This window comes from Brassica napus, chromosome C5 (genome assembly GCF_020379485.1).
Source record: "Brassica napus cultivar Da-Ae chromosome C5, Da-Ae, whole genome shotgun sequence".
Lineage (NCBI taxonomy): Eukaryota > Viridiplantae > Streptophyta > Magnoliopsida > Brassicales > Brassicaceae > Brassica > Brassica napus.
This window is the reverse complement of record NC_063448.1, coordinates 24,420,560-24,448,236: the sequence shown is the minus strand read 5'-3', so window position 1 is coordinate 24,448,236 and position 27,677 is coordinate 24,420,560. Positions and strand designations below refer to the sequence as shown.

Genomic DNA, 27,677 nt, shown 5'->3' with positions numbered 1-27,677 from the left:
CTCGATAACAATTCATATCCATCCAGATAAGTAGTACAAAATAGGTTTGGGTTCATAAAAATGGTCAAGTGTAGCCCAAGTGTTACAAGACCCATAACTCGTATTAGAGATAGCTATTTTTAACATAACAAATTAACATGATAGTGCTCGAAATAAATTAATTCCTAGGATTAGTGGGGCCTTCGGGTTCGGATATCACAGACACAAACTATAAAAAAGTATATTAATAATTCTTTGGAGTTTGAATCAACTTCAACCTTTAAAATAGCTGTACTTTTTCTTTATTCTAAATATAAATTATACCAAAAAAATTATAAAGTAAAGATATTGAAGTATACTAAATTTATAACAAATATCAATATTCAAAAAATCGTTAAGTGGTAATCATGCGCATTATATGAGAGTATTGACAGAGTCGAGCCTGATTAGAATCTAGTCAACTACATGTTTTGAATCAAAAATAGTTTTAGAAGCCAACTTTGTTGCAATAAACGCCTACATCTTGATTGGTAATTGTCCCTATTAGTAGTTTATCAATTCTAATCTCAGACATAATTCACAAAAAATCCTAAAACCCTAGAAACTCTTTTTTCAAGAAGAAAATCTGCTGATGAAGAATCTCTACTCCGGGCCGATTTTAGCCGGTATCGGAGGTGCCATCCTCTCCCCTTAGCTTATTTTTCCTTTGCTTCTCTCTCCACAAATTCTCTCGATGTCGATATGTGTGTTGTTCTGAGTCGTTGATGACTCACCAAAAAGCTTAAGGGACAAAGGTGACTTCTTCTGAGGGCTTGGAGGAACGACGAGACTACGGAGCAGCGTGGAGAAAGAGGTCGGCTTTTAGAGCTGGAGTGTGACGCCAGATATGATTTTTCCCTTTGTAGATCTCCAGCGATCCCTCCACGGTGACGGCACGTGTCTCAGTGGGGCACCTTCTCTGGCGTGGATCTCCCTTCCCTAGCAACGGTGAGCCAAACTAAGAAGTCACGCCGCGAAGGCTTCAAATTGTTGGTGTTGTCAACCGGTGGGAGGAAAATTGTAGCCGGTATGTGATGGTGTCTTACTTCCCAGCGCTAGCGGTGACTCCTTTGTCTCGTCGGTGGTATATACCCATGCCATTGAACGCCATATCTGCTGAACCGGTTGTGTTTCTGGTTGGTCGAGGCTCGCTTTCAATACTGAATAGTTCCATCACTACGACTAAGAAGCGAGGTGTAAGACCCGGTCCCTCCGGATCATACTCGATCACGACAACGCTTCATTCAATCCAAATCCTCACTTTATTCCAATAAAACCATAGCAATAGTCTTTGAATTCATAAATAACTTAAAAGAAAAAACAAATCCCCAAAGATGACACCACAAGACTCTCACTCTCCGACCTCCTCGTTTGTACCTACAAAAGAGAGGGGTGAGTAATTGGGATTACGTAGTGAGGGTAAGTTCTAGGAACCTACTAACTCATATCAGAAGAAACAAACAATCAACACAGCCACAAGCTAATAAGGACTAGCATGAAACAACAACAAGCAACCTAGACCTTTAGGACCTAGCGGGCGACCTCGGGGGAGCCATCCCGAACCCCCTTCGCTGCATTTCCTACGGGCGCCTAAACCGGGCTACGATCCATAGCTCATATGTAACTACCCAGTCACGGCCTCTTTGGCTCAATCAGGCATTGTCCGTCCTCTGGTCTCATAGTCACTTATGCCAAGACTCAGCATGACTCGATCCTATCAGGCGCCACGTTCCCCATCCACACATTCCCAGACGTCCACACCCGTTCTCAGTGTCACATCCTTACACATTCATCATCGTTTCCATGTACACATCTCGTTACATCCATTCACCACACACAATTCATCATCACAGTCATTCATATCACACAACCGCTTTATCCTTTAACATCCTAATAGATCTATATGCTTTTATCACATCAAAAACCCAACAACTAGGTCTAATAGTTTCATCAAGCAAGAAACATAAACGAATAGTTCTACACTACGCCTAGACTTTATTAACAAGGGACTTCCCTAGAGGGCTTGTTGGATATGATAAGAGTTCACGGTCGGGTCCTCACCTTGGCCTTACTCGTCGTCACAGATCCAGATCTAGAAGAAGAAGAAGGTTTGCTACATCACCACCACAGATCTGTACTCTCACGCTCAACACGGATAGGAAAAGGTATTAGAGACCAGATTTATCACACCCAATGATAAATCATGGAGAGGAAGCAAGGGAATAAGGAGATCGAAGGCTTACTTCTCAGATCTGATGAACAACAACGAAAGACGGTAGATGAAGAAGAAAATCGGAGATGGTGGCGTAGGATGGCCAGCGCAGGTGGTGGTCGTCGGAGGTGGTGGCCGGCGGCTAGGGTTCCATGGTGACAGCTTGACGGTTCGGGATCTTTGCAGAGCTTCGCTAGATTTTCTCTGATGGAGAAAAGAACAAGGATGCACCTCCTTTTATAAGAAAAGAATGATAGAACCCTAGGATTTATCTTAATGGGCTGCAGTCTAACGGGCTTTCTCCTTTTAAAACAAAATAAATTTTGGAGGTCCGGGCCAGGGATCTCACATGAGGCATTAAAGCTTGATGACACTTGGTCAAGTTGGGATTGCACCGCTCGGTGAAGAAGCATTGGTTTGAAAGCTGAGCTCTCATCATATGTCAACTAATGTTGTGTTAAAATGTTTAATCCTGATTAGTACTAATTAGTCTCGGGTGTTAGTGTTATTCACTTTATGTGGTTGAATTTAGGTGGTTTGAGAGGCAGTCTTTTCTGAGTCGTAGGAAATGTTTGTTTCACTGGGTAGAATTACATCAAAGTAGAAGATCGGGTAGCGTATGATCCATCTATGTGTTCATGGGTGATACTAAATCACTTTGTATGTAAGTGTGGTTGATTCCATGTGGTTGAAAGTCATGTACTACTCTTTTGGATAATATAAAGTTGAAGTTGAGTAAAAAAAAATTGTCCTCATTAGTATTCTAGAGTTGCGAGTTCAAATTTCAAATAAAAGATTTTAAATATTTTTCCATAAAATAATAGTTTTTGTGGCCAAATTTTTCTTAAGCTTAAGGATCCAAAATATTCAAATCCGGATCTGAGTAATGATTAGACGGGCCTAGACCAATTTTTTTAGCACTTTAGCCGATTTTCGAAAAAAATAATCTGAAAAATGTTTTTTTTCGTTTAGGCTTTGATCTTCGTTATTGGATTTCGTGGCAGTAAGCGTTGTCCATTTGTTTTGTTTTTGTGTACTGTTGTAGGAAAGTGTGAAAGACCGCGCATCCGCAATTGTCATATGAGTTAAGGATATGTTCTGGGAATTTCAGTAAATATTTATAGGCTTGGTGGGTATTGTTTAAGATTCAATCTTTAGATTCAATGAGTTTTGTGAAGATGCAGATTGAGTTCATTAAAGATGAGAATCATATATATAGAGTTTACAGAGGGGTTACAAATCAGGAACATTTATGATCAAGCGATTTAAGATGGGGACATGAAGAGTTCACCGGTGAAAAAATAGATTACGAACAGACACACAACGCAATTATGTAACTCAGACTTGTTTGAGACAATGATGAAAAGAACTCAAACTCATGCTAAACGACAACAATTTACAATATGGGAAAACTATAATTGTTGCAAACTTGAGTTTTTTTTCATATAACGTGATGAATCCAATTTAAAAATGAAACTTATAATACACTTGTAGGCCCGACCCTCAGAGGAAGCCGAATAAGCAAAGGTTTTCGACCTTCATAAATATATATTATGTTCGGCCATCAATGTAAAAAGTATCATTTAGCTTAGTGGTATAAATGTTGGTGTTTATATTACAATAACCCGGGTTTGAGCCATGGATTTGACACTTTTTATATTTTTTAAAAGTGGAGCCCACAAAATACTGACGTGGCGCACTGAGGAGTGAACAAAAACTCAGCTATAATAATATAGATTTTAGTTTTTTTGTATAATATTTTGGGTCAGGCTCAGTTTGGTTTTTACTGCCAGATATTTTGTGAGCCCTAGTTTGGGGATATCAAAACGTTTTTGAGGCTTTTGACTAAAATGTTAACTTTCTTACAACAAGCCCACCAAGTCCATAGCTGAATGCATACTCCGAGTTTCGATGACGTGGCAAGATCGAAAGTGTTAATCTTCCCTCAATCGAGACCGTTGAATATTCCCATTAGGAACCGATTCTCTATTCCTTTCTTCTTTCCTCCTCTCGACAACTCGAAGGTCAGCAGTATTCGAGGATTATCTCCGTTGAATCGCTTTCTGGAAACGAAGCAGAGATGGGTTTCGAGGATGATCCGTAAGATCTTCTCCTTTCTTTGTTCAGTTTTCAATTTAACTATGCTGTGCAGAAGAAATTCACAACCCCTTCCTCCTCTGCTTAGGGTTAACGAGATCCAGCTTTGATTTTTCCAAATCTATCTTCTTTTGATTACAAAAAAGTGAATTCGTTTCATGGGTAGACGAAAGCTTCGATTTTGTTTCGAGATTCGATTGTGCGTAATCGTTTAATTGAATTTTGTTGTTGTCGTTTCAGGTACCGTGATGTGGATGGGGAGCCGTTGGTGGACTTGGATGATGACTTCGGAGGAGACGATCGTGAGCCACTTGAGGACTTTGAAGACAACTTAGCCGATGATATGGGGGACTGGGATGGCGAAGGTTCACAAACGCCTCTTTACGACAACGATAAAGTCAAACCCAGGAAACGGTTGGTGAAGAAAGCGTCTAGTGATAAACAGACTATCGATGTTCCTGAGTTGATTGACGAGGATGTGGAGGATGCGGTGTTCGATGAGTACATGGAAGGAAGAGGAGGTGGTACAGAGTATGATGATAAGGTTGGGAGGAAGAGGAAGAATGAGAAAGAGAGGAGTAGTAGTGGCGGTGGGAAGGAGAAGAGGTATAAGCTCCCAAGCCGCGGTGAGAGGAAGTCTGAAGAGATTGATGAGATGTGGAAATCTATTGCACATAACCCTGAGGTGCACCTCTTTGGTTAATCTTTCTGAGATTGCGTTTGTATATTTTCTTTGTTGTTTTAAATGTTTTTCTTCTGTTGTAGAATGATGAAGAAGGTGTTAGGACTATGGATGACGACAATTTCATCGATGATACTGGTGTGGATCCTTCTGAGAGGTATGGAGGTGATGGGGGAGACCGGTCTCCAACTCATTATCCTCAGGTATGAGAGGTGTCTTTCAATTTCTATCTCTGAATCTAGCTTTTGTTTGGTGATATGTAATGCTTTTGGTTATTAAAAATTCAGGCAGAGGAGGGTGAGGATGATGATGAGGTTAATAACCTTTTCAAAATGGGAAAGAAAAAGAAGAAGGCTGAAAGAAATCCTGCGGAAATCGCTCTCTTGGTTGAGAATGTGATGGCTGAGCTTGAGGTCACTGCTGAGGAAGATGCAGAACTCAATAGACAGGGGAAGCCTGCTATCAACAAGCTTAAGAAACTTTCCCTTCTTACCAATGTTCTTGGGAAGTAAGTTACTAAGTTACTGTTATCGTATTTATTTTCTTACTGACATTCTGTTTCGTAATACTGCATGTTTCGTCTTTATCCAGGAAGCAGCTTCAAACAGAATTCTTGGACCATGGAGTTCTAACTCTGCTGAAGAATTGGCTTGAGCCTCTTCCTGATGGAAGCTTGCCAAGTATAAACATTCGTGCAGCTATTCTGAGGATTCTTACTGATGTATGGATTCCTGTTTTTCTCTAGGTATATGTGGCAGATTCACCAAATGGAAGCATTCTTTATAAAAATTCCTGATTATGTCTTGCAGTTTCCAATTGACCTGGAGCAGTATGATCGGAGGGAACAATTGAAAAAGAGTGGGCTTGGGAAGGTTAGGATACACCACTTGATTGCATATTGACGAGTTGGTACTTATATTTGTTCTTCTTGCTTTTGGTAGGTCATTATGTTCTTATCAAAGTCCGACGAGGAAACTACTTCAAACAGAAGACTTGCTAAGGATTTGGTTGATAAATGGGTAAACAGCTTTCTCGAATGCTCCAATCCCTTGAGAATCAAATTCCACCTCATTTGCTTACTGTTGTTGTGTGCTTGATGTTGTAGTCTCGTCCGATTTTCAACAAGAGCACAAGGTTTGAAGACATGAGAAATCTTGATGAAGATAGGGCTCCCTATAGAAGGCCACCAGTGAAGAAGTAAATCACAAGCCTTTTAATTTTTTTTGACTTCACTCATGATTCATATACTGACGCATAGTTTCTCTTCTTGTTCTACTCGGTTTGACATAGACCTGTCAACAAAGCTTCGACAATGGAGTCCAGAGATGGTGATTTTGACTTAGATATCCGGTATGGAAGAACATTTTAGAATCTGGATATTTGCATTTCGTATACTGAGTGTTTGTTGATAAAATGTGGCAGGCAACGAAAATCTGGTCTGACTTCGGGTCAGAGTTCGAGGGGAGATTCGTCCAGGAACATGACCATGAGACCAGAAGCAACTCCTATGGACTTTCTGATTCGTCCTCAGTCCAAGATTGACCCAGATGAGGTCAGAGCCCGTGCTAAACAGGTTTCTCAGGACCAGCGTCGAGTGAAGGTAGAACACATTCTTACAATTAACTATTTTCTCACTGATCGGACAAAACACCATCAAGAATACCACCTTAAACATTTATGCTCAAGCTCCCTTGCTCATGCACAAGCTTGGCTGAGTCGCATTTTGTGAACAAAACTACCGTTGTTGTCGCTCTTTACGTATGAATCCGTCCTTCAGCTGGCTTTTTTTGGTGTTAAAATTGCAGATGAACAAGAAACTGCAGCAGCTAAAAGGACCAAAGAAGAAGCGTTTGCAAGCCACTACGGTGAGCGTGGAAGGTCGGGGTATGACCAAGTACCTATAAAGAGCTTGCAACCAGGCCTCGGAGTACTGGCTCTCTTCTATCTTGTAATCTTCAACTTTGATTGGATCATTGTTTGAAGTCACTTTGGGGTTATACTTGCATGCTCTCTACTATAAAACTATTTGCTTTGAGTCTCTAATGTAATGGGAAGTGAAAGAAACACTAAGTTCCTCTTTGAGAGCACCAGATACTTTTACCATCAAATCAATTTTCAGTCCGTTGCACAATAAAGGTCCGATTTTTGCTTTATTTTTTCTCCAAACCAGCTGAGCTCTAAGAGTAACTCCAATGGTGTTGGAGTCCTTACGTATATAATATATATTTTTTTTGTTTTTTGAATAATTAAGGATTTGACTTTAAAATGTATGTCCAATGGTGTTAATCAATATGGAGTCTTTAGGAATTTAAAATTATTAAATTTGTAAAACATTTAAATTTAAAATTTTTATTTATTCAATGATTAAAAACAAACATATAATAATTATACATCTTCATCATTACCAAACTTGTTTCAAATATTTTCGATTAAATCATTTTTCACTGCTTCGTGTGTACGCCTATCTCGAACCTGATTCCGTAGACCAAGCATATTACCGAAATGTGAAAGCATGTAGTTAATATGCTCTACATGTGAACTTCTGCTCGACTCGCCTTCTTCAAATTCCGATGTATCGTACAGAGTGTATCCACCTCGTTCATTTTCGACTATCATATTGTGTAGTATGATACATGCTCTCATAATCTTCCCTATTTTTTCCATGTCCAATGATAGAGCTGGGTTTTTCACTATCGCAAATCGAGCTTGCAATACACCAAAAGCACGCTCCACATCTTTTCGGGTTGCTTCTTGAACTTTAGCAAATAACGCTGCTTTAGAACCTTGAGGGAGTGTGATAGATTGGATATATGTTGACCATTTTGGATATATACCGTCCGTGAGGTAGTAAGCCAAATCATACTGGTGTCCGTTGACCATGTACGTTACCCTTGGAGCTCGACCTTGGTAAATGTCATCAAAAATAGGTGACCGATCAAGGACGTTAATATCGTTTAAGATACCTGGAGGACCAAAAAAAGCGTGTCATATCCAAAGATCTTGTGAAGCTACAGCCTCCAAGACAATTGTCGGCTTTCCTGATCCACGTGTGTACTGTCCTTTCCAAGCGGTTGGGCAATTCTTCCACTCCCAATACATACAATCGATGCTTCCTATCATCCCCGGAAAGCCGCGTACCTCTTCAATATCGAGTAATCGTTGAAGATCCTCTGGAGTGGGTCTTCGTAGATACTCATCTCCAAATAACTGTATTACGCCTTCTGTGAAATTGGTTAAACATGAAAGTGATGTGCTTTCACCAAGCAAGCATACGAATAGCTGCCGTACACTTTTGTAGTGTTGATAGACCTAACCTTCCGACTGCATCTCTTCTTTGTTGAAAGAATGGAACATTTGCTGAGAGGGTGTCGACAATACGCATGAATACTTCCTTGTTCATACGGAAACAGCGTCTGAATAAATGAGGCGGAAATGTCGGATCTTCACTGAAGTAGTCATTCCATAGACGGTTGTGGCCCGTTTCTCGGTTTCTTTCGACATATGCACGTTTCTTCTTTTTTGCAGTTCGATTCTCCACAATGCTGTTGTATGTTTCTTCAAAATATTCATCAAAAGCCTCATTGACAGCCGCATCCAGTCTTCGGTCGAGTTCATCTGCCATATCTGGCTATCCTTCCTTCAAACATTATAACAAACATACGTTTTTATAAACTTTCTTTTGGTATTACTTTTGTGCCCATGTCGACATATATATATTTCATAATCATAAGTTAAAGACGTGTCGACATATATATATTTCATAATCATAAGTTAAAGACATATATATATTTCATAATCATAAGTTAAAGACGTTTTTATAAACTTTCTTTTGGTTTTTACATAATAAAGTTTCGAATCATTTTAATTGCTCTAATGGTTCATCAAATTGTTTTAATAACTGATAATTGAACAAACGAAACACTTGGGAATTCATCAAAGAGGCTAATGAAAGAAACATGAAATGTTTATAGAACAAACCAAAGTATCATTTTCCACCTCAAAGTACCAAAGTATCATTTCCACCTCAAAGAAACATGAAATGTTTATAGAACAAACCAAAGTATCAGAACCAGACAAATCTTTAGCATTACCGAAGAGATCATTTTTAAGCTATGGATCCATATACCTTGCTCGTCGAGATGGTGGGAACTGCTGATGGAGATGAAGGTGGGAAGCTCGTCTAGATGAACCATATCAAGAGAACATAACCATTTGTACAAGGAAAATAAGAGCAAAAGAAATAGATTGCACTAAAACATCATTACATCCGTTTTTAAGACAGTACAAAGGAAGTAGAAGAGCAAAGGAAATAACATAACATCCTAGTCTACAAACAGACTTATAAAGGCAACATACAAACAACCCGTGACGTGGTTCACATGAAAATACAAACAGAAAATACAAACTACCCGTGACTTGATACCAGCTTATGTCTTCAACAAGCACATGGTCTTGTACTTCACCTGAAACAGAAGAAAATCACGTGTGTAAGCAACGTAAATAGACATGTTTTAGTTGTGAAATGACAACTACACTTATGTCTAATGCAAACAGTTGAAACTAGTATAATGCAAACATCTGAAACTAAGGTTAGAGCTAACAAACCCTACAACAATTCAAACATAAGTTTGTTTTTGAGAGCTGATTCCATCTCAGAGAGAGGCTCGGGCTTTGTAAGCAAACTCTTTAGCAAACTTTGCTGAGAGATTTTTTTTTAGCTCCAACAAATTTTCTAGCTTTGCCAACTCTTCCTCTTTTCCAGTTTTCTTCCTCTTGCTACCAGCCTTCGCAGCCTTAACCCCTATTGGTCGCTCTTCTGGCTCTGGCTCTGGCACTGCCCCTTCACCGTCGCCTTGGGAATCCGTTGGTTTGCGCTTGTCCTTCTCCAGATAGGTAGAGCACCATTTCACATCATGCCGAAGCTCCCTCCACGCATGTTCGAAGTTGAACTTCGATCCCTGGTCATTGGCAAAGATATCCAAGGCAGACTTCATCACATCGTTCTCATTTTGCCCGCTTCTCTGCTCCCTCAGTGTCATGTCGTAACAGCCAGCAAACTTGCAAACTCCCTCGTTGATCCTAGCCCATCTTTGCTTGCATGGCCCAAGTTCTCGTGGGCTTGTCCCAACCAGTTGAGGACTGGAGTTGTAGTACTCTACAATCCTGTTCCAGAAGGCACCTACTTTTTGTTCATTACTCACTATTGGGTCTTTGCTGGTGTTGAGCCACGCACCAATGAAGATTAAATCCTCCTTCGGTGACCATTTTCTCCTCTGTTTGACAGTAGACACACCAGAACTTTGGCCGGTAAAGAGAAGAGGTTCGCATGAGTCAAGATGAACTGGCCCTTGACTCATTACAAGGTTTACATAACCACCGGATTTGCCCATTTAGGAAGAAGTCTGTGTTTCTCTAGTAGAAACACATACGATTAAATAAGGGATTCTATAATAACTCTATTGAATCCTAGTAGAAAACAGTCATATCAGAACAGCTCACGAGAATTTAATGGGTTTTTGGCTTAAAGGAAGCAGTGCAGTTACGCACAATTAAATGGTGGTTTGGTGTACATTAATAATCCTAGTCTGTTTCCTAACTACAAACTAAAAGTTATTTGCTCAGAAACATTAAACGGTTACACAATCCTAGTTTGTTTTCAAGTATTCTCAACTACTAAGTGACACGGTTACACAGTCCTAGTTTCTTTTCTAACTACAAACTAAATTCCATTTGAATTCTAACTGGTAAGTTCAAACACTAACCTTAGTTAGAAACCGGTAAGTTTCTTTTCTCGAGTTCAGCCACCCGCATAAGCATCATCTTCACCTGGCCCTGAAAAGACAGCAGATTAACAAATGAATATCTTAGAAAGATGATTAATAGGAGAGTGAACCATCAGAGAGAACTCACCTTAAGTGCCTCGCACTCTCGCAGAAGCTTCTCCTGCTCGTGAAAACGTTCTTTGAGTCTCTCCACCTCTTGTTGCATTCCCATAACCCATGGTTGCCTGAAATGCATCCCGTCATTCTGCGAAAACAGAAAAGAATATATCAAACAACAAATAAATATGGAAGGACGAGATCGATAAATATAGACAGAAGAATTCAAACCTCATAGTCTTTGCATATGAAGTATCTTTTCCCAGTGAGGTAGTCATATGTATCCTCTTCATCGACGACCTCCTTCGTGATAGATCCACAGGGGCACAACTTGGGAATCCCCTGTTGCGCATTTGCAACGAAATGAAGCATGTTGTAGTATGCTTTGTGTGCTTTCATATCTCGCAATTCTTCCTCCATTTCAGAACCTAAAAGAACAAAAACATATAAGCGGATCAAAATCCTTTAATCGTGATGAAACCAACAAAGAAGCGAGTAGAAAAGAAGAAAATAGTAAGACCAGACGAAAACCCTAATTCGATTTTAATCCCCAATTCGATTTTAAACCCAAAATCTATTTGATCCCCACAATCGAATCCATAAACAAAGAAGCGAGTAGAAAAGAAGAAAATAGTAAGACCAGACGAAAACCCTAATTCGATTTTAATCCCCAATTCGATTTTAAACCCAAAATCTATTTGATCCCCACAATCGAATCCATAAACACTGATGAATCAACATGCATCAACTCCAAATGCAAAAATAAAGAACTAAAATGGTCCGATTTACCTTGAACAAAGCGGATCGCAGAATCGCCTTTTGTTTCGCCGGGAGAGGTGAAAAGGTTTTTTTTTCTGCTCGAGTCGCGAAAATGACCGAGTTTTTTTCCCCTCACAAAACACATCCCTTTCCCGATCCAATCAGACGTTGCCAGCGCATCAAGGATCAACCGCAAATAAATCCTTCATTAAGGATTCAACCTTAGCGTAACGTCAAGTTTAATTATTATTTTATTCTTAATGCATAAGGATTAGCGCTAAGAATTAGCTAATATCCTGCGTTGCAGCTGGTCTAAGGAACTTTCGGTTTGGGTTTCCGTAAAGTTCTTAGTCCGTAATTATATATGCATATATAATATATACATTCAAATATATGTGTACTAAGGACCCAAGAGCAAGGACTCCCAATAATCATGCCCTAAGGCCTCAAAGTTATCATAACTCATGTTGTAACATCTATATTACTAAAAGAGAAGTACCCATTTGAAAATGTTTTTACTTCTTTAATTAAACTCCTTTTTTTTTTGCTTGTCTTTTTCAAATGCATTTATGAAATATCCTAAAACGAATAAAACTGCCTAATTTATTACTTGTCTTTTCAGTTACATTAATGAAATATGCTTAAATGAAATATCCTTAAATAAATTTGGACATAATGTCATTTAATCAACCAAAAAACTCATGAGTTATCCTTACGTGAATAATTTTAATAATGGAGATTTTTAAAAACGTGAATCATTAAAATGTTACCTAAAACATGCAGCACTAATATATAACATGCATCAATAAACTAGAATTTGACTCACACAATTGTACGAATATTATTTTCAGTTGATTAAATTTAAAAATAATTATTTATTCAAAAAATATTTAAGAATGACTATGTTCTTAAAAATTATATGGTATTATTTGCTCATAACTTATTTGTCATTTGATAAATTGTTAGAAAGAAAATTTTAGTATAATATAACTCAGTTGTCATTTGCTAAATTTATGGTTTTTATTTATATTTTTTATTATTTAATTATAATATTTTCATTTTATATTTGAAAGATAAATGAATTTTCTTTCAAACAATATTTTTTTAAATGTATTTTTTAAAAAATAATCAATTAAAATTGTTATTATCATTGAATATCATTATTTGTGACATAATTTGAGTTTTCGTTTACATCAAAACTTATCATATTTTAGGATAATTTTAATTTAAAATGTAATTTTCATATTTTTCAAACAAATTCTAAAAATATTTTTTAAATATTTTGTTATAATTGTTAAAAAAATATTGAGTTGCATTTCAAATAAAAAGGTAAAGATATTAAAAATATTCTAATTAACATATGTAAAATTTAATATAGTTTTAAGGAAATAGTCAAAATAAAAAAAATTACCCATAAAATAATCATGATTTTTGGTAACTGGGCGGATCATTATTTATATGATATCGCACACGAAAGAAAAATTTCGGTTTTTAAAATTATCTAATTAACTCTATACTCATTTTTTAATATTTTTTATATGATATCACACATTCGTTAAAAACTAGATAGTTTAAGATGCAAAAAAATAATATTTACTTAATGAATATAATATGAACGAATATTACAAATACATCGTTTAATAAAATAAATAATTAAAAACTGAAAATCATATCCAGCGCGGTTCAGGGTTTAGTATTTGTTATAAGATAGAGATATGTAGCAAAAAAAAAAAAAAACCTAGTTTCTACTTCCCAAAAATATCTCATTTACTTGTTCCAAATCTTGAAGCTGCAAAAACATAAGAACCCACAACGCAGGCAAGAACAGCAAGAACCAAAGAGAAGAGCTGAAAATTAGCCAGAAATACTCCAGAGACTACGGAATCGACTGATCTGCAAACGACAGAGTTTCCTTTTAAACCGCAGCCTTGAGGCATCATAGGGCCATAGAGAGTGAAAGCTGTTTGATAGAACCAGAGGCCTTGAAGAGTCATTGCAATGCCATTGCATAGATCTACTGGGAAGCTTGTAGGGCAGATTGCTCCTGCGATTGAGGAGATGACGCAGAGACCGACAAGAAAGACGAGGAGGAGGTGGTAATAACCTTCAAGACCTTTGTGGCTTGTGGAGTGGAAGAAGAAGAGAAGTCCTTCGGCTGTAAAAGCTGTTGCAGCTATTAAACACAGAGCTTCTTGTGGCAGAGGAAGCAACCTATGACACATGAAAAATTAAGTTAATAGAGTGTCACTAATAATGATTTCAATATCACCAAACCTCAAAGCTCTATACCAATCTTGATGATCCAACCTACCTGGTTTTCTCGGAGAACAAAGCGATAAAACCGAGGATGAAGAACATGAGAAGCATCCCAGAGTGCTCGAAATCGTTCATGTGGGAAGGGTTCAAGACACCATTGACAAAGAAGTTGAGATGAGTGGAGTAGAAGAACTCGATGCACAAGTCAATGAGTGAGCCAATGGTGACAACGTAAAGCTCCAAGTACTTGATCCTACCGTTGAAACCAGGGACAGGGTGCCAAACTCGAACCCGAAATGACTTGGGGTTGGATACGAAGCGAACCACAGAGCTCCAAATGTGCCAGACTCCAACCACAAAGAACAACGTACCTGGCAAAGCATGACCTTTGAAAGAACCCATCTTTCTCTCTCTCGAGAGAAAGCAATTATTAGATCAAAAGTTCAGATTCTATCTAAAACAAAGGATCAAATGAGAGGAATATAATACCCTGTAACAGATTGGAGATCAGAGTCCTTCTTGTGGAGATTTCGATCAGAGATAATCTTGCAAAGTCAGAGTTGTCGTTGAAAACGAGGGAGAGAGAGAGAACAAAGGAACAAACTTGGTCAATGTTTGAAGCTGTTGGGAATAAGCCAGACACATGGGACGGGAGAAAACAACAAAACCCAGGTAATAAAAACAAAATCTCTGGATCAGATTTATCATAAACACACAAACTTTTTCCCTAGAAAGAAAGGTTCTTGAGAAGTGAAAAAGGGTCAGCAATAATAGGACAATCATAGAAGAAAGATTAATAATACTAAAAAAAAACATCCATTATCTCTCCCACAAGCCACATGGGAGCATTTGAGAATCATATTGTGTTTCATTGGATCATCATAACTCCAAAAGATTTGAGAGAGGATGATTAATCAGTTTTCTTCTTTAGAAATAAATTGTCAATAGATTAATTCGCTCTTAATATAATATGACTATACATTATGCCTTTTTGTCTCCAAGCGTTCTTCTAAGTTGTAACCTCTCCATATATCTTTTTGTCTCAAAGCTGCATCAGAATGAGTACTTTACATGGTTTACAAACACTGTTAATGCATTTGATGAAAATATTTGACAAACAACCCAACACATTTACTGATGATTACACGAATGGTTTATGACAAAGGAAAGTGACCACAAGTTTTTTGTTTGTTGATGCAGTGTGCAAATTATAGTGGGGAAAAAGGTCAGCACATTTCAATAAGTGGATAATATCAGTCTTCTAAGGATAGTTCTTTATACACAACGCTTTTTAAGCAAGAAACTAATGTCTTTGTTGTTGTAGTGTTGGGGTTATATTGTGTCGACTCGGTTTGAACCAACTGCAAAAGCCAGTCATAAATCTATTCATCATCGTCTTGTATGTTCAATGCGGATTTAATAGAGTGCAGATCATGTAGAACATCTTGGACTCCTTGGCTCAGATCCTCAAACTGTTGTTTTGGTATATGATATGTCACTTCCCCTTCTTCGCCAACGTGTTCCCGCAGTGTCACAATCTCCTCCAAAAACTTCACATTAGTAGCCTTGAGTTCCTGAGCTTTTCTCGGTGATTCTCGTTTGGATTCAGTATTTCTCTTGACAATTGAATGGCCTCCAGATGATGAATTACCACATAAGCTGGCATCTTCTGAAGATCTTGGTGGCTTCTTCCTCGTTAAAGAAACAGAACCAAGAGAAGAAGATGACGACTTGTTCAGTTCTTGAGGTCTTGGTAAGTTTTTCCTTGTCAAAGATGAAGAACCAGAAACAGATGGTGGTGACTTGGGAGATTCTTTTGAACCTTGCGGGCTTAGGGAGCTTTTCTGACCAGGCGAGTTGACAATATCAACAGATCTTGGTGACTTCTTCCTCTTTGAAGGATAGCCAGACAAAGATGGTGCCTTGTATGGTTCTTTCGAAGCTCGCCGACTTGAGTAATTGTTGTTCTTTACATAGTTATCTCGCCTATGAGGAAGAGGAGCAAATGATGCGTTTCTTGGAACCTGAGAAGACGAGCTCGATCTTTTGGCTAGATCTGCTACCCGAGGTATCATTCTTGGCTTCTTGACAGTAGAATCTACACACAAAAAAAAAGAGTTTGTCTTGAAACAAAGGAACCAATAGTAAGAAATGAACATGAGAACCCATTATTATACCGTTTTGCTTTTCCAAAGGAGTATTTGTCTTGTTGGATGGAGGAGACCTTTTGGGTGAGGGAACAGGAAGCTGAAATGTGACATGGCCATGACCCTTAGTTCTCCCTACGCCCCTGAGAACTCCTTTAAGTTCCTTAGCACCACCTATTGCACTGCTCGAGCTTCTATCAGGACTCTTTTTCCACCTCGGTGGTGATCTCTGGACCCATTCAGGCCTATGCTTATCACCTTTCTCTGATCCTATGAGGCTCCCTGAAGAGCTACTACGGCCAAGACTCCCTTTCTTTGTTTTTGTTTCTCTAGATGTTACCTTCGTTGTGGTCGTCGCAGCAGCTGTTGTAGTTGATGGTTTCTGCCTCGGGGGTGAAGCCAGAAGCTTGTGGGATAGTTTCTTAGCTTCGGACTGTAACATCGCAAAAGAAAGCTTCCACCACCGAATGTACCTAACGGTAACATCACCAGCATTGACCCGTGCAGGAATGTACATCATATCGCTTGAAATAGGACGGATATAGTCTTTCCAAGCCAGTTCCGGAGTCTCATTCCTAGCTGAAACCGCACCGGGAACATCCTGGTCATAACCAAATTGCAACGCCACACGGTGCGGGTAATAAGGTTCAATACAATGCACACCAACCAGTTTACAGAACCTCAAACACCGACCAAAGGCTACAATGTTCTTGTCATCAGAGTGCAGATGGACCCAACAGTTATCTTCCATGTAAAACCTAGGGAACTTGAAGTTGTGCAGAGGCTTTGTGTAAGGACGAAAGTCAAAACTCTCTTTGGTGGTAGAGTCCAAAACCGCTCTAACATTCTCAGGATATCCATACAGATCCTGACCGCCACCATGTTGGTGCCACCGGGCCATCCGTGGCTCACCAGGGTTTAACTGACCTGGCTGGCCCGGTGGCTGCAACTCCATGATCCTCTCATAAGCCCAAACCTGCACAAACTGTAACGGAGACTTCACCACAACCGTATCGTTCTCACCATAACCAGCAAGATGCTCCTTCAAAAGACCGAGATCACGGTATATCCCCGCTAAAACCGCCGGAGCCAGAGCCAATGTAACCCCTTTAGCAAGCTGAATCGAAGCCGGAAACAGCACATCATTCACCAAATCACCTGAACTGGGAAAAACAAAACGTGACAGCCATGTAACCAGGAAGGCCTCATGCTCAATCTCATTCCCTGACTTCAGCATCTCCTTCATCCACAAGCCAGCACTACACTTCTTCCCCAACTCACCCTCAATCTCACGCTTCACCTTCTTCATCTTCTCCTCCACCTCCTTCATCTCCTCTCTCTTAACAGGAGCCATGGCATTGTTCCCAATCACAGAGAACCCACCAAGAACAATCACATCCTCAAGCGTCACCGTCGCTTCACCCCAAGGGAGCACAAACGTGTTCGTCTCAATACACCATTTCTCCACCAAAGCCATCATCAACTCATCTTGCTTCTTGATCTCGTACCGAGACGCCAAGATCGCATCATACACACCTGCTTTCCTCCACACGGTGGCGTGTGTCTCCGCCATAGCGTTCACCCACTCGATCCAGTTCGGAGACGGAGAGGCCCAGCCCGGAAACGAAATCTTGGCCGTCCATATCTCCGGATCAACGGACTCGGGTCGGCATATAAAGGCGTCGAGAGGGAGGTCGAAAACGTCGTCGTCTATAGACATGGTGGTGTGTTTAAGGAACCTCGCGGTTCGTAAACCCTCGAATCTTTTGCCGTTGAGGCACATTAAAGCTTCTCGGACTTGAACAATCTGTTCATCTTCTGCCTCAGAAGATCCTCGAGACTCCATTTGACTCAAAAAAGGCGATGCCTTTGGGGTCAGAGAGAATAAAAGGAGAAAGCTTTCCTTAAATCTTCCTTACCTCCGCCGTGTCTATTCCGGTGGTATTAACCGGAAACATATCCATCTTCAAATGTCCCTTTTTTAAAATGTCTAAATTAGAAAATAATATAAAAATCTATTTATATGACGACAATAACTCTAAAATTACATGTTTTCTCATTTAAAAAACGGTTGCCAGCCTTGAATTAATGTAGAGGACACTGGAATTAGAAAAGTTTATCTTTTTCTTTTTTTTTAAGTCAACAGTAGAACTTTATCTGGAGCATAATATTATTTTTGTTACAAGTAACATAATATATATTTAATATTTCTTTCATTAGCTGAAAACTTGGGAATGTCATAATACAATCTCAATCCCTTTGTATATTTATCGAAAAACATTACATATCCACGTGTCATTATGAGAATGAAATTTATAATTTTTAGAGAAATAGGTTGGTACATCTTAACTTATACTCCATCTGTACCTGAAAGTAAAATTTTCTAGAGTATGCACGCTTATTAAAAATTTAATAAATGTTTATAATTTAACTTATTTTTTACTTTATTATACACTTTCCGATAACTTTCCACCAATGAAATTTAATCAATTCAAATATTCTCAATTAATGTTTCTCAAAAGTATAAAAAAGTATCTTAACAATATAGAAAATCTATCTTTGTGGAACAAGAAAAAAATCTAAAAAATCTTACTTTCGGGAACGGAGGGAGTATTATACTTTTTGTTAAGCTACCTATTAAATTGATAAATAGTGTACAAAAGAATATTCTCGCACTTTTCTTAAATAAAAGCTACAGAATAGCCTAATATGATTAACGTATATATGACAATTAATGATTATGAATAATAAATATTTGTTAAAAAATTTTGTATTTTAGCTTTTTTTGTTTAATTTTATATTATTAAAAGATATTAAACAATCACATTAACCATATAATAAAAAATATTATATTTTTTTGTATGTTATATTTGGAATTTTTAAAACGACTACAAATTACTAAAAACGTTAAATGTTTCACACTAAAATTTTGTGACTAATGATTTAATTGTTTTGGTAATAACAAGCTACAAATGATCATAACTAGTATGAATATGAAATTTCATTTACTAGACATTTCATATTATATATTAAATATAGTTTAAAATTAAACTATATAACATATAACATAGAAAAATACTTAAATATGATAATTTTTAAAATTGTATTGAAAAATTATTGAAACCTTAATGTTTAATTTTGAAATTTGCATTCAAAAAATCGCACATTAGAAATTTTGTACTTATCATATGAGTATGAATTCTCAATAATAAATATTTATATTAAAATATACTATATATCTATGTCCATGTCATTGAAATTTAGTTATATACCATATAAAATAAATAAAATGATTGTTTTGATTAATTTACCAAAACAATATCGTAAATAAACAAGATATATTGTTTTGATTTATGTGCTTATTCTAATTTAATTATATATAATACGTAAATAAATACAATTAATATAAAATATTTTTATATATAACAGTTATCCCGCGCAATTTCGCGGGTCTTAAGCTAGTGTTATGGTGTATGATGTGTGAGCTAAAATCTGCGATCATAATTTTAATATAAATATCATAAGATTTAGGAAAATGGTAGATCTCTCTCAGACATAGTAGATTTCTAAGATAATTGCTCGAATTGATTAATATTATACTATTGACAATCTAACTAATACTAAAAGAGTTATATGAGGAGTAGAGAGGGTGTCCAGGTCAGATTAAAAAATCGACCAATAGAAAAGGTGTTGTTTTGCCACGTCAAACCTGCTACTCACAACTAATACTAAAAGGGTTATATGAGGAGTAGAGAGGGTGTCCAGGTCAGATTAAAAAATCGACCAATAGAAAAGGTGCCACGTCAAACCTGCTACTCACAATTTTGCATTTTGTCGCAAGCGTCTCTTCTAATTCTTCTAATCGTTTCAATTTTCTACATGTTCTTCCGTTTCTCCACTCTCAGATCATTCATTCCTCTTCTTTAATCTTATATGCGTGAGCCATAATACCCTTCCAACTTCCTCCCTTTCTCCCACTACAAGAAGGCAGAGTCAACTCGAAGCTCTACAGCCGCCGGAAGATAGTTATAGCTCTCAGACTCACCGACATAGACAGCGACAAGCTTCTCTACCACCAACAAGCCTCTGCGTTTATGCCGTCATCTACTCCACCTTGGCCACTCCGGATTCGTTGCGCATATTTCTTCACGAGAACCAATCTCTCTCTCTCTCTCTCCCCCTCCCTCTCTCTGATTTTCGTTTGATTTGGTACAGGAAGGTGGATCGTGAGCAGAGTTGGTTGTCATGAGCTTGAAGACAGAGGAGGTATGGTGTGGTGGTGGTGCTAGCAGCATCTGCTCACCGGAGAGTGATGAAAACAAAGGATGTATGGCGTGATGCGGTGGATGAAGATGACGACGTTATGCGGCTGATGATTATTCAACTCAGATTTAGATTTAGGTTTTTTTTTGTTTTGGTTTAGTGTTTTTTACTTGGTTTAGATTTGGATATATACTTCCATTTGGCTTACAATAATTGTAGAGTAGTGATTGTAATTCAAAGGAAACAGAGAAGCCAACGAAAACTCCAAAGGTCTTTTCCACTTTTAATTTGGTTTATAGTTCTTATTGTTATTGTAAACTCCAATCGGCCTCTTACAAAAAAGATCGATGTTTTCAAACGTGAACTCCCTCTATGCATGTTCTTGATGAACGAAGGTGACTCTCTCTCTCTCTCTTTCTCTCTCGATTCTCAATTTTGTTTTGTGTTTTGGTATTTAATGAAATGGTTTCTCTGTGTAGCGATTGAGAGGTTGAAGCAAGAGGCTTCATCAGTACAAGGGGTAGAATTGAAAACTGATAATAAGAAGAACTGGATGAGCTCTGCCCAGTTATGGATCTCAAACACTAACTCACAGTCGCAATCGGTAAGATGAGGAAAAAAAATCAAACCTTTTGATGTTTTGTTCTGTGTTTGATTGATCTTTAACCTCTGAGATCATTGTGACAGACAAACGAAGAAGAAAACCGGTGTGTGACTCAGACCTGTAATAATAATAACGCTAACCAACGAGGGGCAATTATGTCATTTAACCGTCCTCCACCTCCTCTTCCTTCAGCTCCTCTGTCTCTTCCAAAGTCAGAAATATTGACTGACTATAGCAGCAGAATTGAGCAGAGTCATCCAATTCAGAAGAAAGAGCTGAGAAGGAAATGGTCTGAGGATCTTCACCGGAGGATCATTGATGCTCTTCAGAAGATTGGAGGGTCACAAGGTTAGTCCTTACTCAAACAACGAACCAACTTTGTTTCTCAATTCTCCATTGATTGGTTATATTGAGATTAATGTTGTTTATGTTTGTTGTTGGTGAAACCAGTGGCAATACCAAAGCAAATTAGAGATATCATGAAAGTTGATGGTTTAACCAATGATGAAGTCAAGGGTCATTTACAAGTAAAAGTCCTTATCTTTTTTTTGTACAAACTTGAAAAACTTTGATGTGTGAATGAATGATTTGATAGTGTGTGAAATGAAAATTAATTGCAGAAATATAGAATGTATATCCGTAAGCATACGCTGCATCCAACAAAGAATTTTTCAGCCTCGGATCAGCCTAGGGAAACACGAACTTAATAAGTTTATCGAGGTCGGATTCGCCACAAGGCCCGCTTGACTGGTGAGCAAAACACTGTTGTAGAGTTATTACTTTGTGTGACAGCAAAAGTCCGAGAGACTACAAGTGACGACCCTAAACTATCCTCATCTGCTGTACCAGCAAGCGTTCGTCATGCAGCAAACAAGTCGACGTGACAAGGAAGTCCACCTCCGTTTGCTTCAAATAATCTTATAGGGTCACTTTCTATTTTACATTATTAAACTAAATGTAGTGGTGGATCTTCGAGTTATTATTGCAAATTTATTTCCTCAAATGGCTTTCTCTTTGTTTTAAGATGTAGAGTCTAATAATGTAAAATAACGGTGGATCAATATATTATTTTAGATATAAACCAACATAATAATCTTTTTTAATATAAATTTTGATTAGTTTTGTTAATGCATTTTGTTTAGTTTGTTGTCTTAGATTCGTAAATTTGAATTTAGTAACACTATGTTTTCTTTGATATATGTTCTATGGAGAATCAAATAAAAAAAATTAAAGTATTGATCATTTTAAAATTTAAAAGCTCATGCATATATATAATTTTCTAAAATAATTAAATAATAACATTTACTTAAAATTCCAGTTGCATTTATTAATAGATCTTGAATCATTCCGTAATTTAAATGTATATAAATAAATAAAATTATTTTAAATAACACTATTTTTATTTTAGTTAAATTTTGATTTTGGTATAAGAATTTTAGATTGGTTCGGTAATTAACTTTCAGATGTGTTGAATTACATATATCGCTCTAAACTGAATTACAATATTTCTGATAATAATTCATCCAAATCAGATTAATTTTTTTCATTGCATTTAGTTAAGTTCTTTATCTAAGATATGAAACTATATTTTCATAAAATTATATGAAATTAAATTTTAAGGATATTTTTAATTAATGTATTTTTATTAAAAAATAACCATCTAAATAAATGCAAGATAAATAAGTATATTTAAAACAATTACTTATATAATTATATAGAGATCAAATAATTATTTATTTTCAATTACAAGATAAATATTTTAGTAGAGGTATTTACTTACAATATAATAAGTTAGTATATTATAATTATATATTTTTTTAAAAATTATAAATCCATTGTAACTTAGATAGGTTTAGAGTAATTTTAATAACTAAATAATTTACCGGAAAATATTATGTAAACTATTTTGTTTTTGCAAAACATACAATCTTGCAAACATAAATTTGACTTCGCCACAAGCATTAAACCAAACATTCAAAAATAAAGCATATAAATTTTAACCTTAAACAATATCCTATTACTTTTTTTTTGTAACTTAACAATATTCTATTACTTTCGTTATAAATTTAGGGAAATTGGTACCCACTTCTACTTAAAGAACCCGATTTACTTTAACAAAAGACGGAGAATATTAAGAGCTTCATACAAATTTATAAAGATAAAACCAGAAAGAAAAACAATGAAACCAAAGTCTGCTGCACCACATGCAAGTCCACCACTTGATTTAACAAAGCCAATGTCTTCGGTTAATTTCTTTCAACAGCCAATACATTGTTTATATTTTGACGTCATGTATTTGATGTTATTCTTTGCTCAACAAAAATTCTATAATAATTCTTATTTTTATGCTACACCAAGTAGAACTGTTAACCATCTATCAATAATATAATTTATTTCTTACTTAATCCTATTCAAAATGACCAACAATAATTTTTCCAATTACAGCCAAATGAAATCATCAACAAAATTTTATCCTACTTCATGTACAAAGTTTGTAGTTTTTTACTACAAAATGATTAAACCATCAATAACATATATTTATATTTATCTAAAAATATATATATAACTACATAATCCGCGCGTAGCGCGGAAACAGAACTAGTGAATATAATAAATACAAACAAGATAATACAGTTCAAACAGAGTATTTTAGATCTGAAGTGATAAGTCAAAGAGCATTTCTCAAAATCATGGTTTTGGCTTGTTTTTATATTACCTAACTCGTTCTAACTACTCTGTGTATCTAGGATTCATGTGTCGTGCTTTGTTCTGAAAATCTCAGCACGTTGTGTAACTAGGTGACTGTATCTTGGTTGCTATATATAAACTCAGAGTTCTCTACCTCGAACTGCAAAGTAGCCACTTAGGTCAGAATAGGTGGCCTTTGTTGATGGATCATGTGTTCCCTGTACCCGACTAGGATGGATGAAAACTCGTAAGCTATCGAGGTTAGAGATAATCGTCCATGTCTTACTGTGAAACAAAAAGGCCGTCCACCCCGTGTGGGCTTTCTTCAAGTCCATTCCTTCTCTCGCTAAAAAAGTTTACTTAAAGAGAAAACTTTCAAAAGTAGTTTTAAAATACTTTTGTCTATAACAAAACCTATTTATAATATATATCAATCACCTTTACAATATTTAATTAGTATTTTATAATATATCAACCATCGTACTGCACTAGAATCAAATATAAGAATTCAGAAGATATAGTTTGTTAAGTATTCTTAAACTAAATAAGAATCTTTGTATGTATCTTAATTTTAGCTACATCATGAATAAAACTGGGAGGGTTTGAACTGAATCAAAATTGTTTAGTGTTTGATGGGAACATTGAGCTGAAAGGACAACCAGAGATAGGCGTTGGATAATTCCAAGTTCGTGGAAACTTAACATATTATTAGATGTTTAATACATTAAGATAAACACAATAAGGAAACCTAGAAATAGAAAAATGAAGTTTCTATTTAGGTTAAGTTTGTGTTTTCCAAATCCCACATGTTAAAAAGAATTGTCTTTCATATAAATATATGTCTAATGGAGAGGTGTTCCATAAGATCTAAGAGTGAAACATTGAGAGCTTTAAGGTATGAATGGTGACCAAGGAACGACGAGGAATAATGCATTCCCTAACATTCCTAAAAAAAATTCACCATTCACAAGGAATAAATTTTCCTTCTCATTCCCTACTATTCTTTTTTTTTTTGTAGAAAAATAAAGAACAAAGTTATTCCTTGTTAAATATGGGATGAAACAACCATTCCTTTTCATTCCTGCAATTTTATTCCTCTACATTATTTTCCTATTTGTTCCTCTTGTTTCCAGAATGGTCACCAGTCGGACCTTAAAGTTTTGAGTAGTTTCTAAAGCTAATAAGAAAAGTTGTTCTTATAATTCTCTGTTTCCTAAGAGATTTGAATTGGTAACAGAACCTCAGGCTGGAGACTCGATCTAAGCTTAAGTTGTAGCTTAATATCCTGGTGCTTGTGAACAAGAGATCGCGTAAGCAAGATGGTAGACGTGACTAGGGCTCCACGCACGAAGGACCTTGGATCTTTATCCATCCAATGTCCGATGTTGACATCGACAAACTACACAGTTTGGTCGATGAGGATGAATGTTCTACTACGTGTTCATGACGTGTGGGACACGATCGAACCCTGTTCAGATGATCAAAAGAAGAACGATGTTGCGATAGCTCTTTTGTTTCAATCTGTTCCCGAGACTTTGATTCTCTAGGTGGGAGAACAAACCACATCAAAAGAGATCTGGAACGCCATCAAGTCGCGACACCTTGGAGCTGATCGTGTAAGGGAGGCGAGACTTCAAACGTTGATGATAGAGTTTGATAAGTTGTAGATGGATGATAACGATACGGTCGATGACTTCACGGGGAAGATAGCGGGCCTATCATCTAGAGCAACCTCTTTGGGAGAAAACATAGAAGAATCCAAGATGGTCAAGAAGTTCTTGAAGGGTCTTCTGAGACACAAGTACATCCAGATCGTAGCGTCGCTTGAACAAGTGCTAGACCTCAACTCGACGGGTTTCGAGGATATAGTTGGAAGGCTTAAGGCGTACGAGGAGCATGTAGGAGAAGAAACTCAGAAAGAAGACCAAGGGGATCTGATGTTTTCGAAGAATGAAGAGCATAGTCAGAGGGGGCTATGAGAATTCCCGTGGTAGAGGAAGAGGACGGAACAATATAGGCAGATGTCGAGGTAGGTCACACAACCAAAACTGTGCGTCACACACCGAATATAACAACTCGTTGAAGAATCGTTCAAAGCTGATATGTTGGAGATGTGACAAGCATGGTCACTACACAACTGTCTGTCCCAAGAAGACAGAGAAGAATCAAGAAACCAACCTAAACGAGACAGAAGAGGCTGATGCACTCTATGTACACGAGGTGGTGTTTTTGAACGAAGATAAGATGATTCCGAAGAATCTTGATATCGACAAAGGCAATGCAAGTGTATGTTATTTGGATAATGGAGCGAGTAATCACATGATGGGAAACAAGGAGTTCTTTTCGAGTTTGAATCTCAACACCAAAGGGAAGGTGAAGTTTGGTGATGGATCGTGTGTTGACATTGTAGGAAAGGGTGTGGTTACCTTTGTGGGCAAGACTGGAGAGAAGAAGGCACTCAAAGACATATACTACATTACCCGATCTGAAGCACAATATATTGAGTCTTAGGCAAGCAACATAAAACAAATGTGAGGTTAACATGAAAGATGTCTACTTAAAGCTCACAGATTCACATGGAAGGTTGCTAGTTCGTGTGACAAGATCTCCAAACCGTCTCTACAAGACCCTTATGGAGATAAGCTACTCGGAGTGTTTACATGTCAGGGACGAAGATGCTACATGGAGGTGGCATGCTCGACTAGGACATATAAGCTATGGAGTGATGAACAACATGGTTAGGAAAGAGATGGTCGTAGGAATGCCGTGTGGAACCCACGAAGAAAGCGGGTGTGACGCATGTCTCGCAGGGAAGCAGATTAGACAGTCATTCCTGACCAAGGCCATGTTTCGTGCGACAAATCCATTAGAGTTATTGCTTGGAGATTTGTGTGGACCAATCACACCACCGATGCCAGGAAATAATAAGTATGTATTTTTCTTGATCGATGACTTCTCTAGGTATATGTGGGTTATGCTATTGAAAGAGAAGAGTGAGGTATTCGATCGATTCAAAAGGCTTTAAGAGAGTGCAGAGAAGCAGACCGGGTCAATCATCAAAACCTTTCGCACCGATAGAGGAGGAGAGTTTACCTCAGCTGAGTTCAAACTATTATGTGAAGAGAATGGAGTTAAAAGGCACCTAACCGCGCCTTACACACCTCAACAAAACGATATTTTGGAGAGGAGAAACCGAACCTTGATGGGAATGACAAGAAGTATGCTGAACGCAATGAAGATGCCAAACTACTTGTGGGGTGAAGCTGTACGACATTCAACTTACATCATCAACATAGTTCCTACAAAAGCCTTGAAGAATCAGACGTCATACGAGGACATCGAGGAAACCAAATATCAAGCATTTAAGGATATTCGGTTGTGTAGCTCATGCGAAAATCACTTGCCCTTATCTGAAGAAGTTGGATGAGAGATCAAAGAGTGTGATCAATCTTGGAACTGAGCCAGGTTCCAAAGCCTATAGACTCTATAATCCAGTCACAAGGAAGGTGATGGTGAGTAGAGATGTTATTTTCGATGAGGAGAAATCTTGGGACTGGTCGTCTACAACAAACCAAGCTGATTGTGAACTGAGCATGCTTAAGCTTCCACATGAGGGTGATATAGAAGAAGGTAATTATCAAGGTGATGATCATGGACATGAAGCTATAACCCAAGACGAGGAAGAAGAAAACATGCGGATCACAATGCAAACCAAGACGGTGGAGGTCAACCGTTGATGACTAGACAAGGCCGAACCATAACAAAACCAAGATATCTCGATGATTATGTGTTACTTGCAGATCAAGAAAGTGCAATGCTGTTGCTCACAGTGGATGGCGAGCTAGAGAACTATTTTGAAGCTGAACATGTACGAGAATGGGTTGAAGCGATGGTGGCCGAGTTGGAGTCTATCACAAGAAACAAGACATGAGAGCTTGTGGATAGACCTGCTGGAGTGAAACCTATAAGGTTGAAGTGGATCTACAAGATAAAGACAAAGGCGGATGGTACAATGAGAAAGTATAAGGCGAGACTTGTGGAAAAAGGCTATGTATAAAGAGAAGGAATAGAT

At 37.5% G+C, this 27,677-nt stretch overlaps 5 protein-coding genes across 6 annotated transcripts; 2 read left to right on the top strand and 3 right to left on the bottom strand.

Annotated features, from left to right (window-relative positions):
- Positions 1 to 4,082: 4,082 nt before the first annotated feature.
- Positions 4,083 to 7,162, top strand: LOC106437483 (protein IWS1 homolog 1). The gene is made up of 11 exons (XM_013878375.3): positions 4,083 to 4,330; positions 4,568 to 5,012; positions 5,093 to 5,212; positions 5,297 to 5,517; positions 5,601 to 5,730; positions 5,819 to 5,881; positions 5,951 to 6,028; positions 6,115 to 6,206; positions 6,300 to 6,359; positions 6,432 to 6,609; positions 6,815 to 7,162. Exons 1-11 carry the CDS (start codon positions 4,311 to 4,313, stop codon positions 6,911 to 6,913), a joined length of 1,506 nt encoding a protein of 501 aa, XP_013733829.1. The 5' UTR covers positions 4,083 to 4,310; the 3' UTR covers positions 6,914 to 7,162.
- Positions 7,163 to 7,336: 174 nt separating this feature from the next.
- Positions 7,337 to 12,246, bottom strand: LOC125587838 (glutathione S-transferase T3-like). The gene is made up of 2 exons (XM_048759089.1): positions 11,120 to 12,246; positions 7,337 to 11,036 (listed from the first exon to the last, which is right to left on the bottom strand). The coding sequence occupies exon 2, from the start codon at positions 10,397 to 10,399 to the stop codon at positions 9,662 to 9,664; it is 738 nt and encodes a 245-aa protein (XP_048615046.1). The 5' UTR covers positions 10,400 to 11,036; positions 11,120 to 12,246; the 3' UTR covers positions 7,337 to 9,661.
- Positions 12,247 to 13,399: 1,153 nt separating this feature from the next.
- Positions 13,400 to 14,687, bottom strand: LOC125587837 (transmembrane protein 45B-like). 2 transcript variants are annotated; one of them, XM_048759087.1, is made up of 3 exons: positions 14,393 to 14,687; positions 13,959 to 14,305; positions 13,400 to 13,858 (listed from the first exon to the last, which is right to left on the bottom strand). In XM_048759087.1, exons 2-3 carry the CDS (start codon positions 14,303 to 14,305, stop codon positions 13,411 to 13,413), a joined length of 795 nt encoding a protein of 264 aa, XP_048615044.1. In that variant the 5' UTR covers positions 14,393 to 14,687; the 3' UTR covers positions 13,400 to 13,410. The 2 variants fall into 2 exon arrangements, with proteins under 2 accessions (XP_048615044.1, XP_048615045.1); XM_048759088.1 differs by having other exon boundaries at positions 13,959 to 14,313; positions 14,393 to 14,686.
- A 430-nt stretch (positions 14,688 to 15,117) lies between these two features.
- LOC125587836 lies at positions 15,118 to 18,076 on the bottom strand. The gene is made up of 2 exons (XM_048759086.1): positions 16,081 to 18,076; positions 15,118 to 16,001 (listed from the first exon to the last, which is right to left on the bottom strand). Exons 1-2 carry the CDS (start codon positions 17,894 to 17,896, stop codon positions 15,286 to 15,288), a joined length of 2,532 nt encoding a protein of 843 aa, XP_048615043.1. The 5' UTR covers positions 17,897 to 18,076; the 3' UTR covers positions 15,118 to 15,285.
- Positions 18,077 to 20,295: 2,219 nt separating this feature from the next.
- Positions 20,296 to 21,524, top strand: LOC106441646 (transcription factor HHO5-like). Its single transcript, XM_048757339.1, has 5 exons — positions 20,296 to 20,377; positions 20,793 to 20,917; positions 21,001 to 21,265; positions 21,368 to 21,444; positions 21,513 to 21,524. The coding sequence occupies exons 1-5, from the start codon at positions 20,296 to 20,298 to the stop codon at positions 21,522 to 21,524; spliced, it is 561 nt and encodes a 186-aa protein (XP_048613296.1).
- Positions 21,525 to 27,677: the final 6,153 nt, after the last annotated feature.